Source organism: Scomber japonicus, chromosome 3 (genome assembly GCF_027409825.1).
Source record: "Scomber japonicus isolate fScoJap1 chromosome 3, fScoJap1.pri, whole genome shotgun sequence".
Taxonomy (NCBI): Eukaryota; Metazoa; Chordata; class Actinopteri; order Scombriformes; family Scombridae; genus Scomber; species Scomber japonicus.
This window is the reverse complement of record NC_070580.1, coordinates 8236324-8253126: the sequence shown is the minus strand read 5'-3', so window position 1 is coordinate 8253126 and position 16803 is coordinate 8236324. Positions and strand designations below refer to the sequence as shown.

General features: G+C 37.9%; 1 protein-coding gene across 1 annotated transcript in view; it reads left to right on the top strand.

Annotated features, from left to right (window-relative positions):
• Positions 1 to 16803, top strand: part of LOC128355073 (contactin-4) — a 41220-nt gene that overhangs the window by 15248 nt on the left and 9169 nt on the right. The window contains exons 11-18 of the mRNA XM_053315247.1: positions 3473 to 3600; positions 4217 to 4389; positions 6736 to 6853; positions 8698 to 8856; positions 11424 to 11573; positions 12177 to 12247; positions 12647 to 12881; positions 13003 to 13118. Coding sequence (XP_053171222.1) covers positions 3473 to 3600; positions 4217 to 4389; positions 6736 to 6853; positions 8698 to 8856; positions 11424 to 11573; positions 12177 to 12247; positions 12647 to 12881; positions 13003 to 13118 — 1150 coding nt within the window. The remainder of the gene's footprint in view (positions 1 to 3472; positions 3601 to 4216; positions 4390 to 6735; positions 6854 to 8697; positions 8857 to 11423; positions 11574 to 12176; positions 12248 to 12646; positions 12882 to 13002; positions 13119 to 16803) is intronic.

The window sequence follows — 16803 nt, the reverse complement described above, 5'->3', positions numbered from 1 at the left end:
TGCCACCATTATCATTGTAAACTACACATCTGCTATAAGTCAGAGCAAGCATTCTGCCACCCATGAGAAGCTCATGCAGCACCCCAAAGACCCTCCTCGACCAGTGCAGCTACCACAACCAGCCATCAGGAGTCACACATGAAAAACAAAAAAACAGCAACACATGATCCCTCACCAGCTTCCCACCGACAAACACTGTATTGAATACTGAGTACAAAAAATGACATACAAAACTAACAATTTCTCAAATTTTATAATTATTATTTTAAATTAATTATGTAATTAATTCATTAATTCATTCTTTTCTGCTTTGAATATCTAATGATGTTCGTATTTATGTATCTATTTTATTTAACCCTGTGTTGTCTGCATGTTACATACACTGACTCCAAACTAAAACTGTCCAAAACCTCCTTTATTATAGCTGCTCTGAATTTAAAAACATAATCATTATCTTGAGTCAGACAGCATCACGTGACACTGGATTACATATAACTGTTTTTAAACAGGACTTTTCTCTTGTAGGATGGTCACTTCATCCACCCACCCCTTCTTAGACCTCTTGGGCTTAACCCATAAACTTAAAAGTACATTCCCATAAAAAGCTCTTTGTTCTTAGTACCTCATATTGGGGGTTTCTATCCAATTCTAGCAATATTTTAGAGAAGACAGATACCTGATTGTACTTGTCCTGTACAATTTAACTGGAAAGAAATGCGATTTCTTCCAATCTCCTGCCGAAATCTATAGAGGGACATTTCTACTGAATTACTCAAACATTGCTGCATTAGACGGATGGTTAAATTATTGCCTTCAACAGCTGTGTCCAAGGTGTAGAAGATTCCCACCTAGTCCCCTATGAGAATACAGCTCAAGAAAAACCTTAGTGGCCCACTTAAATCTGTAAGATTTGCCACAAAAAAAATGCTATTGTATCATACAATAGCATTTTTTTTAGTTAGCATAACCAAAAATGCACTGACCCCAAATTCAGTATTGAGAGGGACATAAATTGTGCAAGCTGAGACTTGAATACTCAGAAATATGTGAAAATCAAAAGTGTATCTGTCACTTCACATGGCTTCAACTCTTCATTGAAAATGGGTAATACTTAAAAAAATCAGTTTGATGGTTTCAAATAAAAGAAGGTATTCAATTTAAAGCTGGGTCTGAGATAATGGCAGCGTGGTCAACACAAACAAACAAAGACTGGCCCCAAAAATAGGCCAGGGAAAAAACAAAGTACCTGTTATATAATGTGCTTTTCAGTTAAGCATTACTTGTAGTTATGGATGGTACCTACGTAGCCCTCTAGCTAACTGACACAGAGAGAGGAGAGAGATGGAGGAGACGCATTATTGTTTAAATACGTGGATATTTTAATAATGCACGACATGAGCATGGGTAACCAGGGTAACTTGGTGAAGTTGGAGAGCATACATCCATGAGCATGCTGCTGCATGCTACAGTGAAACTGTGCACTGCCAAAACATTAAGAATTATTGTTCCACATGTTAGAGTAAGTGGATTACCAGCAGGGTTAGGAAAGTTAGAAATGTCACAGATTACTAGTTACCTTATTTATAATGTAATAAGTAAGGTAACTATTTCAATGACTCAAACAAAGTAATGTAACTTATTACATTTGATTACTTTTCTAATTTTCTAAGGAATGTTTTCAGCTGTTTAAGACCATGTGTGCTCCAAATAAGCCCACCTCATGATTTATTTACTAAATATGAAAAAAATATAGATTTCATTAAAAACAGCAATATACTGTATGTATTCACTAACATGTACAATGAGGAAAAATCCCAGAAACATGAGCAGATATACTTATCAAAGTGTAATTAGAAATAAAGACCTCTCTCTAATGTGACGTTTTAAAGTACAGCTTTTTGAGTTTCAGATATTCCTAATCTATCAATAATCAAACTCTAGTTACTAAAATGATTACAAAGAAGAGAGAATGTGTCATGGGACTCTGATCAGACTGCTTTTAACACGGTAGCATGTGTTGATTCTATTTTTCACATAACAAACATGCAAATTTAAAGTGTGTATCCCTCTGTTTCTTTCCCCCCCTTCTGTTTCTCACTGGGATCTGGCTCAGATCAATATGTACAGCTGTATTTCCATAGAATTTCCGTAACTCACTAGGCCTGCCTCCACATGTGTGCAGTGGGATTGATTAGTTATCATATTTTCTATGGGTTGGTCATGAGGAAAGGAAGAAAAATTACCCAAGCATTACCTGGGCAGGCAGCGCATTTGGACGAGAATAGAAATTCACAGCATGGAACGGAGTTTGTCTACAAAGCAGATAGTTCTTTACGTTTCTATTTGTTTTGCAGCTCATTGCCCCTCAGGTCATGTTCTCAGTGCGCCTCCATCACTCAGCGTTTGATATTTTTGTCAATAAATCAGCGCAAAGCACCCTGTGTCAGACATGCTCTCTGGGTCTCAGCTCAGCCCGAGTGAATACATATTTATTCTTGGGAGCCAATATGAAATTGTTTGATTTTTAAGCTGGCTGCTCGCTGAATTTCTGTTTGATTTACTGGATCCAAAGGTCACAACAGGAGAGCATTATCTGACTCGTTTATGCATATGTTTACATGCTTTCCAACTTGTCTGTTTAGACACAAGGCGCCAAAATAACTCTTGGTAGAATATGGAGTATAGTATATTTCCTGTTTTTTTTTCTACTGGAGAGTCTTTTAATAAAGGGAAATCTTGAACATAGAAGTAGTGTAAGTCACACTCTGTCAGTGTAGTAGGACGAGGTCAACATTTCTCTGTGTAATTGCTGTTTTCGTCATGTTTCCTTTCGAGTGCTGTCATCACACTCTTGGTTTATTCCTCCCGTGAAACCTTCCTGGCATGTTCTCAAGTGAGCTGCTCTTATATGATATGCACGTCTCTCATGTTATTACTAGTGTGCTGATACTATCTCCACGTGTTGATGAGTGATAAGGCTTCAGGTAAGAGATCATATTCAAAACCACCTCTTTCCCAGTTTGGCTTCTCCTCTCCTGCTTCTTTCTGCTCGTCCCGCGCCGGCCCCGGTGGCCTGTTGTGTATCCAATTAATATGTGCATTTAAGCTTTTGTGCTGTCAATACTATGCTGACCCTACAGCAAATCTGTTCTGCTCCAGCAAAGATAATTGTTATCTTCTGAGGCGTGTAAATAGACTTTTGGAAATAGATTCTGAAGCTTTCAATTCACAATGAAATAAATGAAAAGATAAAAGTTTTAAATGGTCTTAAGAAAAGAAAACGGAAAATAAAGAGAGAGAAAGAGAGAGAGAGAGAGGGGGGGGGGGGGGAGCACGTCTCAGCTAAGGAAGTAGGTCGTTTTGATTCTTATCATCGCTTTTTCATCCAATTAAAAAAGCGGAATAATGTTGAAGCAAATGAGACGTGTGAAATATCATGACAGGCTCTTTCAGTTTGGTTCCTCTTCCTCAGACAGACTATCATGGAGGATGGAACTCTGAGGATCACCAACATCAGCAAATCGGACGGAGGCAGGTACACATGTGTGGCCAGGAACCATTTTGGAACATCTAGCAGCACAGGAACCATAATGGTGAAAGGTACTGTCTTTCTTTTTCCTCCACAGGTTTTCACTACTGCACCTTTTTAAAGGCAAAGGGTTTAAACTTTTGTTAAGGGGGGGAAAAAAATACTAACTCAAGCATGAAATTGATAATGAAATATATAGCCGTTTTATGTTCCTGCCGGTTTGACAGACATATAAGTCATCCATGGTTTTGTCAGCTTTGAGTTATTGTTCATGTAGCGGGAGTGGGGGCAAAACCACCAGCGTCTGTAGCTGTGAGTGAAGAATTCTTTTTGTCACCAACATTTAATTTAAAAAGAGCTGCTGTAGCATTTTTTTTTTCACATTTGGGGTTTTTAAATAATGATGATTATAGAGAGAAAGTACTTTTTTTTCTTCTTTCTAGTTGACACTGTGATTGCAGTGTGTTTAATTATTCATTACTGAGTTATGGGAGGCATTCGCTTCCTAAGTGAAGTTATTTAAGGTCACTTAATTACACTGATAGAGCAGAATCTGTCTCTCTCTTCTGGGTAAATTAAGCATTATTACCTTCTTCATTCAGCTGGTTTTTATAGAGATACTGTGATACATACAGTAACTAATGATTCTCTTTTTATCTCTCTCTCTCTCTCTCTCTGTGTGTGTAGAGCCCACAAAGATCATTGTTCCACCCTTGAGTTTGGACGCCACTGTGGGTCAGAGCCTTGTGTTGCCATGCGAGGTGTCCAGCGATTCCTCTCTAAGCCCCGTCTTCAAATGGTTTTTCAACGGCAAACCAATTGATTTCAACAGGCAGGAGCACTTTGCCATGATTGGAGGGGTATGTATAACGTGGGTGAAGACTTTACCTACAATCGCCAAGCACACGTTTAAGAAAAACAGCACCAAAGATTTGACCTACATCACTGTCTTTTTAAGGTGGAAGCTGACAGAGACTGATCATTTCTCTCAGACTGGTTTTTGAAAGCTCCTGAGAGTTATTCTCTTCTGGCTTAATATTCTGTGCTATTCACATTACACATTCTAAAGGTTTCAGTCTGTGTGGAATTTCCCCAAATGCTTCTCATTTTTCATTAAAACCTGGATTAAGAATTTATGAAGTTAATGGAAAAAAGTTTTATTATATCAGGGAAACCCTGCTGTAACAATTAAATGATAGTAAAACATTAGCATATGTAGTAGGCAGCATTGCAGATACTGTCTTTACTATAGTAGCAGAAAAACAGATGTATGTTATCTTTAAGCAGCTGTTCAACACATGTGGACATGGATCTAGTTGTTTACGTGACAAGAGTTAGCTTGACTGATACTGCTCATGTGACACTTCTCAAACATTTACTTTTATTTAATACCAAATAAAATGTATACAACTATATAACACATGAAATATTTCTCGACAAAGTAATTGACAAAATAATTAATTTTAACCTGTGTAACATCACATCAAAGCAGTAACACACCCATTTAAATCAGACGAGTCACATATTAAAATGAGGTACATTTCATGTTATAATGTATAAGTTTCCCTATCGCGTTATAATGTGATAACTTATTACTTTATAATGTGAAACTTGTATTGTAAACGGTGGGACATATGGGAATACACACAATAACTAGGGCCCGAATGATTTCTTGAGCCAATATTAGGGAGTAAATCAATTCCAATATCAATATATTGGCCGATTATATGTATAATGTATAGAATATGTAGATACTGTAGTCACCTTTTTTTGTAATGATCCCTCAAATGTAATGAAGGTATGATATTTTACAGTTTAACAAATTATTTTAATAAAGAAAAAAGGTCAGCTATACATAAAACCCTACCTATGTAACCTATTTGTAAAAAAATAAAATAATCGGCCAACATATTCAATATGTAATCCAGTAATATCAGCTGACTGATATATCAGTCAGGCTACAATAGAAACACATTAGATAAAGGGGGTAGGAAGTGTGCCCCTCTCCAAACACCAGAACTGAAAAAGCGGACCATTTTGTGACACTGTGGTATGTTATTATTATTATTGTTCGTTATAATCGATAATAATAAGTTGTCATGTTATAATGGATCCATTTTCCTGCTCATTGATTTCTCCTTCATGCTGGCTGTCAATCAGCCAATCAATCAATCAATTCTGACCATCTGGCAACTGCATGAATGGCAAACATTGGGGTTAAAAAAGACATTCTTGGGGTCATTTCATTTTGCTGTGTATTTGAAAGTGGGTGCACACAGAGTACCGACATGATATATTAAAAATTCATTCATAACTTTTTGGATAGTTCCTTATGTTGATATAATAATGTATGATTATCACTGACTGTCCTCTGTTTGGAAACCACTGTTCTATGATATCATAAAAGCATTAGAGTAATGCTTGTTTTAAGGGTGGGTTCTGCCTTGAAACCCATGTGTCAGAAACAGTGTGCACCTATTTCAGAGATGCCAACAGATGTTACAGTGTGTTATTTCTGAGGGGAAAAGCTGTAAACAGGGATGACATTTCTCCAGCCTGGAGGTAATCTCACTGTATGAACAAATCAATCAATTTCTCCCTGAACAAGAGAGCCTAAATTTTTTTTGATTACAAGATTTATGCTCCCTCCGGTTCAGCACACCAGGCCCACAGAAGACGATGTACAACACTGACATTTCCAGTGAACATAATCACAACAGCTGTTTAACTTGCCTTTTCTGTCTGCACGCAGGGAACGATTTGTGAATCGCTGTATTTTGTTGGGAGGAGAAAAAAAAAAGCATTTGGAATGATGCGTGTGTGTATATACACAGTGATGAAGTGCAAAAGGCAACTGTGAAAATGTCTTTTTTCTGTCATTCGTCTGAGCTGTATGGGTAAAAGTGTAAACACAACAAACGCTGACACAAAGGAATAAAAAAAACAGTTTCAAAACAAATTAATTCAGTTTTACATTGTAAAAAATGCCACTGAGAAATAACTTGTTTTCCTAGATTGTCATGTCCTGCGGTGAATTCTTCCAAGCTGCTTTTGTGGTGGATTTACAGCACTAGCACATGGAAATTTAATGTGTTCCAAGGATTTTCCATACTTTTCTTTTTTGGCTCCAACTTTGCATATGTCTTGTGTTTTTGTTTTTTTTTTCTTCTGCAAGACTTCTTCTACATATGTGTTTTCATCATTAGGGATTTGCTGGTGACCTGATGGTGAGGAACATCCAGCTGAAGCATTCTGGGAAGTACGTGTGCATGGTACACACTGAAGTCGACACCGTCTCAGCAGCGGCAGACCTAATTGTCAGAGGTATGCTGTTCCTCTTTACTCCCAGCGCTGTCATTGTGCAGCACTCTCTACGGAGCTTCTCCATTTCGTATGTTTTTCCGACACGCGTATATCACTGTTGTCACATAAAGGCTGCGTCACCAAGATGTCACTTTTCAGAGCAGAAACTGAACGTATTTTCAGATTGACAACCACGAACTTTACGGAATTACAGAATTGTTCCGTTTTTTTTAACCCATGATGATGCTTTTCACTCTATGATGAAGTCAACTTAACTTTTGGAGATGCAGGTAAGTTACCCCAACTGCTTCAGGGGCTTCCAAAAGATCAGAAACCAGCTTCATGCAAGAATAAAAACACCTTTCACTCAAGGTTGCAACAAATTCAACACCAAGTATTCTGAAGTTGAATCTTGACAATCTAAAGTCACTTTATACACATATTTCATGCTGATTTGCTTAACATAAGTGATTAATTTAATTGAAGGGTCCAGTCTGACATGTTGAACTAGTGCTCTGATTGGCATGTAGGAGTAATCTTAACTCTGAAAGGTTATAAATTACCTGTTACTTGATTAACATGGGTTTTAAGAACTTTCACTCTTCAATGATTATCCATTCAGGACAACTCACAACATTTCTCCACTTTGCCTTGGTGAAGAGAACAATAGCCTCTAAGTACTATATATTTTGAATTTGAAACAGGTCATTACTGATTAAAAAGTGTATTTTCCTCAAATTTCTAAGAAAATGTGACACCTAAGTTGTTAGTCATTCATTTTTTCCATTATAAAAACAGCCACAGCTCCATTTTAGGACATATGGGTCCTCTGTAATGTTCTCTTGGGTTTGGGAGATTGGAGCTCTTGACAGCTACAATTCAAAGTTACATGGTGAGCCTATTATAATCATAAAGGTAAGTCTTGAAATTGAGAGGTCAAATGTGCAAGATCGTAGTCAACCATAATGAAAATACAAAAAACGAATAGAGAAGTTGGTCCAGACAGGCCCAACAGGCCAGATACTATTATCTGGGAGATTCAGACTGGTTTAGTATGTAAGTAAGTCAAATGGTGCATCTTTTAAATATGGTTATTTTTCTGTCTCCATAATCTTAAATCAAGCAACACTTCTTCCTCTATCAGGTAGGCTTGCTGAAGGCTTGATGCTACTTTTATACATTTGGGAGGTTTAACAGTCCTCATGTCCTTCATTCAATTCTGCCTCTTTGTTCAATCTCATGATGCAGTTTTCCAAACCACTGTCATGAATGTTGTGTCATGTTATTCTTCAGTTTCTCTCCTCTCGGCCAGCCCATATGTGAGTGTGGAGCTCCATACGGCTCTTTTCTGTCTGAGTGGAGGCAAACATGCCCTCAGGAGCAAGCTGGAGCAAATTTCAAAGTTCTTCTCACTTGTCAATACTGCTTGGTTCCTCTTTGTAGCCTAAAAATGATTTTGATATAACCAGAAAATGATTCGTTATATCACAATTCAACAGTGTTCAAAGAGAATGGACAATTTAACTTTAAACTTCAACTTGAATTTAGTTAAACTTCAAGCTGAAATCCACTGTCCTCATATGTAAGTAAACTGAGACATTGTCTTCCCTCTTATTGTCTAACCTGAGCTCAGACTGGACTGTGCTAGTCAGTGTGCATTGATAGACTCTCCCTCCCAGCAGAATCTATTATGTGGCCACTAGCTCAAACTTTAGGTTGTTAGGAGAGTTATGAATCACTGAACACCTCTGGTGGTGTGTGAGTCTGTTATGTATGAGGCCAAACTGAAATGATTTCATTTGTTTTGTCTGCTGTAGTGCAGTGAGGCTGATGTAAGTGTCTGTCCTTGTTTCTGGGTGTTGTAGGACCTCCCGGTGCCCCGGAGGGCCTGGTAGTGACTGACATTACTGACGCCACTGTGCAACTGTCCTGGGGCTCTGGATCCGACAACCACAGTCCTGTTACCATGTACATGGTGCAGGCTAGGACCCCCTTCTCTATAGGCTGGCAGACTGTGAGGACAGGTAACAGCTGCAACACCAACACATACTGAGGAATTATTACAGTGTAATATGTGAGACATAAGATAGTTTATGTTGACAAAAAAAAAAGTTTTAGATGCTCAAAATATTTCAAAGAACTTTTTATGAAAAACAAACACACTTTGAAGCTGCCTAGTTAGCTATCAATCACTCATCTTGAGTAAAAATCAAAACAACTATTGCAGAAATGGACAAAAGAAAATGATCCTCTTTTTAAAAAGAGAGCATAAAATTGATACATCCTAATAAAAAAAGCTCTTTCTTTGTATTTTTCAGTCTGATGGTTTCATGCTGTCATAATGCAGCTCAGGGAAGAATCAGCATCTTAGTACACAGTGGGCCTGATTTACTAAACGTTTGCGTGTGTAAAAATGTGTAAGTTGATTTTCTAATGTGGTGCACTGAGGCTTGAGTTTTTCAGATGTGCAAGATAATACGCATTGTCCATTTAGTATGTTTCATAATGAATATGTAATATTTTAACCCCAGTGTGCAAAATACAGGGAGGAGAAAATGCAAATATGTTATTTAGCACACACATTGTGATTTACCAGACCTGGAGGTAAATTGGTTTTGGTGATGGTAACTGCGTCTATAAATAATAGGTTTGAAGGGCAGGTATTAACCGGCTTTTACTGTGGAGACGAGGAGACTGAGGACCAATGACAGAATATGCAGACAACAGGTTTTTTCCACCCGTATTAATATTTTTGGAGTGAAATATATTTGGTTTACTAACAGCATTGACTTTGTCACAAATACTCTCCTATATAGTGTTTTTTTCTGCTAATACATTTTTGCTGTAACTCAATATGTTTGTTAACCTCTCCCACTAGAACCTCTAATTCCATGGGATCAAATTTCATTTAGGAAAGGGTTAAAGCTTTTTGCTCGTCCAAACTCTCCATTAAGACTTACAAAACTCTCATTTAAATACTGCTGTATGCACCTCTCCTTAGTAAATCAGGCCCAGTGTGTTCATTTTTGCCCCAACTCAATCTTGAATTGTAAGTGTTGGTACAATATTGTTATTTCAGAGTTTAAAGTATCCGACCTTACATTTTTTTGGTTTAAATTCTTGTTATCAAGATATGTACATTCGGTACTAAAATAACTAGTTACTTATCAGCTGGTAATACTGATAGATGTTCATATTGGTGAATGTGCAGCCTGGTCAATGTATTGATGGAATCCTAGTTCAAAGAGCTGTATGTGCAGTATGAAGCAAATCTGCTGCTATGTCTGCTTTGGCAAAAAATGTGAAAATAAACAAACTAAAAATGGTGCATACAAGTAGGAAAAATGTCATGTTTGATTTCAGCAGTAGAAGTTCCATTTATATGTCTAACACTTTTCTCCATTAGATACTAGAATAATAGCAGTTATTCGTCCTGGGCTCCACACTTTCTGTGAATTGTGTAGCACCAAACAAAAAAAACAAAAAAAGCACAGAGTTGAAAGATAGATAGGTTTATATCTTCAGACAGAGCAAGGCAGCTGTTTCCTGCTTGAACAGACAGACTTAAGAATGGTATCAGTCTTCTCATCTAACTCTGCAAAGAAAGTGAATAAGTGTATTTCCCAATGTGTTGAACTATTCCTTCAAAACAAAAGTTGAATTACAGACTCAGTCAGGAATTTCAAATGAACTGACGCAAGATCAGACATGCATTGATTCAACCCTGTTATCTTTTAGACTAGTGTTGTTGATGCATTATGTAAAATGATGTTTGATATTATTACTGACTTTATGAGTCTATATGGATTTTGTCTGAGATACTGACCCTGATTATTATTTTTTATCTTTAATGCAGTAAATTTGTAATTTTCAACTCTTTAATTTTTTAACTGTTTCAAAATAAAATCCTGTTCACATTCCTTATGCACCACCCACCTTAAATGTGCTAAAAGGTTGGGTTCCGCATTGCTATGGAAAACCAATATTAGTGTGAAGTAATATTTTGGCCAGTCATTAAGCTCTGCAGTGGGTATCAGCCTCTGAGTCCCTTGACAGGTGACATCATGTTTTGGTGATATCCAGTAAAGCATGATTGAGTGAAACATCTTTTTTTTCCTCAGACCTAAATTAATCTGTCTGAAACCTCACCCCTGTTTGTTTCAGATTACACTTTTATCTTCGAGATTTAAAACATAACAAGGGAATTGGAGAAAGATGTTTAGCTCAGTAATGTCAATCACTTTATAACTTGACGCAGTCTTTTTTGACAGCTTATTAATTCTATTTATTAATTGTGTTTGTGTATAAAATAGCATTGTGACACACAGGCATCGCCATGCAATATCCACAATAATTGCAGAGCATGTAGAGCTGCTGGACCAGTTTATACCCCTGAAACGTACTGTAATTGGAATAGTATTAAAAGGTTTACAAATGTCACCATTTTCAGTTTGATGTACTTCACTGGTTTGTGAAATGTTTTTTATATTTGTTGGAGACAGATTGTGAAATGTGCCTCAGTAAAATATATCAAAAGAAGAAGAAGAAGAAAAAAAAAACCACATCTCAATTCTAAATTCTTTAATCCTAGTTCCTGATTCTGTGCCTGGACAGATGATGCATGCAACAGTGAAAGATTTGAACCCCTGGGTGGATTATGAATTCAGGGTGGTGGCAATCAACAGTGTTGGTGTTGGAGAACCCAGCACGCCATCAAAACAGATTCGAACCAAAGCAGCAGGTATCCTCTCAATTTGTTGTTTCTCTTCATCACAAATTAATCAGTCCCACTCGTAAAAATGTAATTTAACTGTTTAATTACTTTTCATTTTCCTTGGGTGCACCCTGTGATGTTCCTCATTTCAGATCTGTTGTCTTGTTCTCATGAGTGGAAACTGAATTAGACTTTTAAACATTTAAGTATCAACACTCAGCTTATGTGTGTCAGCACTCTAGAAATCACGCCATGATTAATTAATAGTTACATCAACAGAAAAATGTAACCTATCCACACATGCCACCAGGCAGTGACATGAAAGTGTCTATTTTGAGATGGTTTGCCAAGTAATTCCATCCCGCTGTTTGAATCACAAGGGAACTAGTTTCCTGTTGTGCCTCACACATGGGGCTAACATACGGTGCACGGCTAATAACAGCGCCGTCCACGGGTGGTAATGCCACTGTCAACAAAAAAACCTAATTCCTCTGCTGCGTGATTAACCGGTTTTGTGTAAATAAGAAGCTCTACAGAGTGGCTGTGTGGCTTAATAGAAATGCCTTGCACCTGCTTTAAACATAACAGTCCAATCTGAAGGATAATTAGGTTTCCTTTGTGCCCGTTTAGTTCCCAAGGTTGCACCAGTTAATGTGAGTGGTGGTGGAGGGGCTCGAGGAGAACTTGTCATCATGTGGGAGGTAAGAGAACCGTTTATGAGTGGGCATTGATTGTGACAGAGACTCTTTTGATGAGAATGGACTTCTGGCAGAGTAAGTTTATCTGTGTGGTCTGGCTTCATGGAAAGGCTTTTAATTAAAGGCAGAGTTTTCTGATTTTCTGCCTGATGACTCCCCCTGTTGTGCAAATCAAAAGTGAATAGATATGGAGCTAGTGCAAATTTCACATGTGTAAATCTAGAATTGGGAGATAATTTAACATTTTTTTGGATGAGGCTCAAATCTTAGAAAGACACTGCAGTCACCCAGCAGTCTGTCAGACATAAAACTATCTCTGCTTTACTTTTTTACAACTCCCTAATTCAATTTCTGTGCACAGTTGTTTGGGCCAAAGGCGTAACTTTCCTGTCCCTATCTCAGCCTGTTCCAGAGGAACAGCAGAGCGGAGAGGACTTTGGCTATGTCGTGGCTTTCCGCCCACTTGGCAGCAACACCTGGATTCAGACAGTGCTGGCATCACCTGATGCATCAAGATATATTTACAGAAACGACAGCATCGCACCTCTGTCCCAGTTTGAAGCGAAAGTGGGAGTCTACAACAGCATTGGAGAGGGGCCGTTCAGCCGTGTCGTTAAAGTGTTTTCAGCAGAGGAAGGTGAGAGTATTCACCTGTGAACACTGCAAATAGTCATTAAGTTAATTTTGTTAATTCAAGAAAATGTATGCTTTCACTCTTAATTGCAAAAAATGAATAATTCATGATCTATACTATTTAGAGCCCACCGATGCTCCGTCAAGAGTGTGGGCTCGAACAGTGTCAGCCTCTGAGATCGAGGTGTACTGGGAACCAATTCCCCCTGGGTCCAGCAGTGAGAAGATCCTTGCATATGAGGTATGGAGAGAGAAAAAGAAACCTTGAAATAATAATGCTACAAGGTATATTCACACAAGGAGCAGAAATTAATCCCAGAATGACTGACAGTACAATAAGTTGGTGTTCATTTGAATATTACTGCTGATGGCGACAACGTAGAAATATTCTGACATTAAAATACTGTATGTGTTTGAGCGGCAGATTTTACACAGGCTAATCCAGGGGATGAAGAGGTTTGTTGGCAGCTGTTCCAATTTTCAAAAGAGCTCAATACCTCAGGCTTTCTGAGAACTGCTATTTAAAAAAAAAGAAAGAAAATAAATATTTTTTTTTAAAGTGTGAACATCATCCATCACTATCTTCTAAAACAAAGACTCTCCTGGGATTTGGTTGTGGAAAACCTAGATAAAAATAGCACTCAGATATTTTACATGGCAGGGTATGCCCTGGTGGTCTGACAGGAAAGCTTTGAGGTCATTGCCAGTGTTTGGTTAACACATTGTTATAAGACACGAATTTGAAGCACCATGGTGAGCGGTTAGGAAAAAAACAAAATGGTTAATTGAACAGAGACTGATGTTGGCATGAGTATTAATGCTTTAACCTGGGAAAACTAATTCCACAGATTTTGCTCAAAAATGAAAATATATGATGTGTTACAGCTAGTTTAAAAAAAAAAAAAAAAATGTATTGGTATTTGTTTTTGTTTTTTTTCAGTATTTCAGCAAGTCAATCCAATATTGTAAAAAAATATATATATTAAAAAAAAATTATATTAAATTTATTAAAATTTAGCATTTGAAATTCGTCAGATATAATAAATAATTTGGTTTTCATTTAATCAAAGGTCATCTGTATCTTTAAAACCTGTCCAATTTACTGAAGCTCACATTTTGTGAAAAATGCTTTACATTACTATAACATTGATATTTATAATTTCTCTTTCTTTATTCATTCAAAAATGGATCAAAATTCCAGAAAGCCATTTTTGACAATTTAAGCTGTAGATTTCAGATATTTTCTAAAATAATCCTACTTACAGCTCTTAGCTTGTTGGCTTACGTTCTTGATTCACTGACTTGTGCTGCTGTTCTCTTCTTAGATCCTGACTGACGACCATTTACTGTGTCCTAGCATAAAGCCACCTGTCAGTTCTCAACCAGTGTTTAGCTAGGATCTACTTGGCAGTAAAATTAAATATGCAGTCTGCTAACATGAGATCATTTGTCAGCTGACAGAAAATTGGAAAAACAAAACAATCTATGCCATTTTTTTTAAAATATCAAAATGATGGTGCTATTTCACTTGCTATTAACCCATCTTGCCAAGCTTACAGTGTAGGATAGCATTCTTTGTAAGATAACTGCTTGGTACATCACCAAAATTCATCCAGGGGATGAACAGAGTAACATAAAATTAACCAGCTGACAAAGTAGCATGGAGAACCGAAATATTCGTATGGCATTGCTAGACTAAAGCCTTTTTTAAACATAGTTCCCTGTAAATTACTGAGATAACCTTTCAAGCACCGCTATTTTTCTTTTTCAATATTCACACTTGTCTTCCACCTTTTCACACATGCCATGATAATGCCAGGATAGATGGGGTAAGGGACAGTCCAGCAGATGGCGATCATGAAACACTTATGCTAACTGCCATAAAACTCTAGACAAAGAGAAGACGATGGGGGCGAGGCCAGATGTATATGTACGCAGCAGAAAACGTCACTTATTATTTTCAGGAACATGGCGGACGAGGAGCTGGTTTTGTCTGGTGTTCTTATGATGTATTTAATATTCAACAAGTCTGTGAGACAAGTCACCTGGTAAAGCATTAGCAAGGCAACTGTAAACAAGTTGCACATTCAAATAAGTTACCTCATCAGTGGGGTCTTCTGATTGGTTCGCTCGCTCTATGTAAAACGTTATGTAGCGCTGTTCAACACAAGTTGGCAGTGCCTCATCCATTTTCACGAAGGAAGCTTTCTCTTATTACAGCCACACAGTACACTAAAATATGTTTCTGAAAACATCTGAGGTGGGAATTTGGCAATGCCGTGACAGAATCTTGATTCATATTTGGACAGACCTCTGCAGATTGTCAATCGATGTCACCAAACTCCATTGAAGTTTAGTGACATTGACCAATCACAGCACAGTATCACCACATGGGCATGGGCACCTGCCATAAGTCTCCACACAGATAGATAAACGGTTGTGATCGGCCTGTCACAGGTCAGGATGGTTGGAAATCTGTCTGAATGGGAGGGGGGCCAGACATATCTGCCAGAGCAAATAAAACATGAGCTCGGCAGATTTATCTGGCTCTCAGGCTATGGAAATATATAAACAAACCAACAATTTATTAACAACATAAATAAAGGCTTACACCTCAAAACCCCAACTGATAATTACTTTTCATACAAGAAAGTGGAACTAAGCAGGAACTTAAATGAAACAGTTAGCAATTAAAGTAAACTTAGGCTAAACACAACACTAATAGACATGCTCCCTCCCAAAGGGAGCCAAAAGGTACTGACCTCGGTACACAACTCCAGCTGAGCTGAGGGAAAACAAACCAACACACAGCCTGAATGCTGCCGACTGGCCCCCTGGTATGATTCCTCCAGGCCCTGAAGAGCAAGTGAGCACTGGTGTGCTCAGTCACGCAATCACTATATAGTGGTAGGAAGGAAGAGTGGTGGTAATCTGGGAAGAGACACAGGTTAGAACAAAGAGAAACAAACACCACAACACTTCACAACACATGGATACATATACATTAGAATTCCACTGGGTTTATTGGGTATATAAATAAAGTAAGTAAAGTTTAATTTGCATGAATGGTATCCACTAAAATCATGTCTTACTGAATAATTTGTTAAGACTGATAAGTGTGCTTTTATACACATATGCTACAGCACCCAGACAGTCAGTAATGTTTCCTTTTGGCATTTCATTTGAGAAGCATAGCAACTGAAGATTTTACATTTTGGACTAACAGACCTTGAGTCCACTTTTCTGTTGGATGTGCTGATGTTCTGTGGTAAGCATATTTTCCCGGTTGCCAAAGCTCCTGTGTTGTGGTCTTTTCAGACAGCGAGTGATTGGCATGCCGAGGTAATTCATTTCCAATGAGAGGTGAGCAGGCAGGTAGGGCAATCAGACAGGCGGAGCGACAAGTACGTGGATTCCTGTGAAACTTTCACAGTCTTGCTCATACCACAGACATGCCCACCTGCTGCCTGAGTTGAATTGTCGACTTTTTCTATGCAATGCGCAGTGCAATTAATGGACTAGAGACTTACCTTTGACGTTTGTGTAGTTCTCTGAGATATATAGCTTTTCTAAACAGACTCTCTTGTTCATCAGAATTAAACCAATGGCTTGACACAGGTGGAGCAGACACCTCCTGCAGTTAACAGGCACCAATTTATCCCCAAACCTGAAACCTGAAATACTGTTTTTCTTCTATCATCCCTCCTGAACTAACTTTAATGACTTCTTCATCTAAACCACCAACCTGTTCTTAGACCCCCCATAAATTGTCACTGTTATGTAGATGATACCCAATTATATTTATCAATGAAGCCAATCTGTCAACCAAACTTCAAGTTTGTCTTAAGGACATAAAGGCCTGAATGACCTGCAATTTTCTGCTACTAAATTCAGACAAAACTGAAGTTACTGTGCTTGGCCCTGAA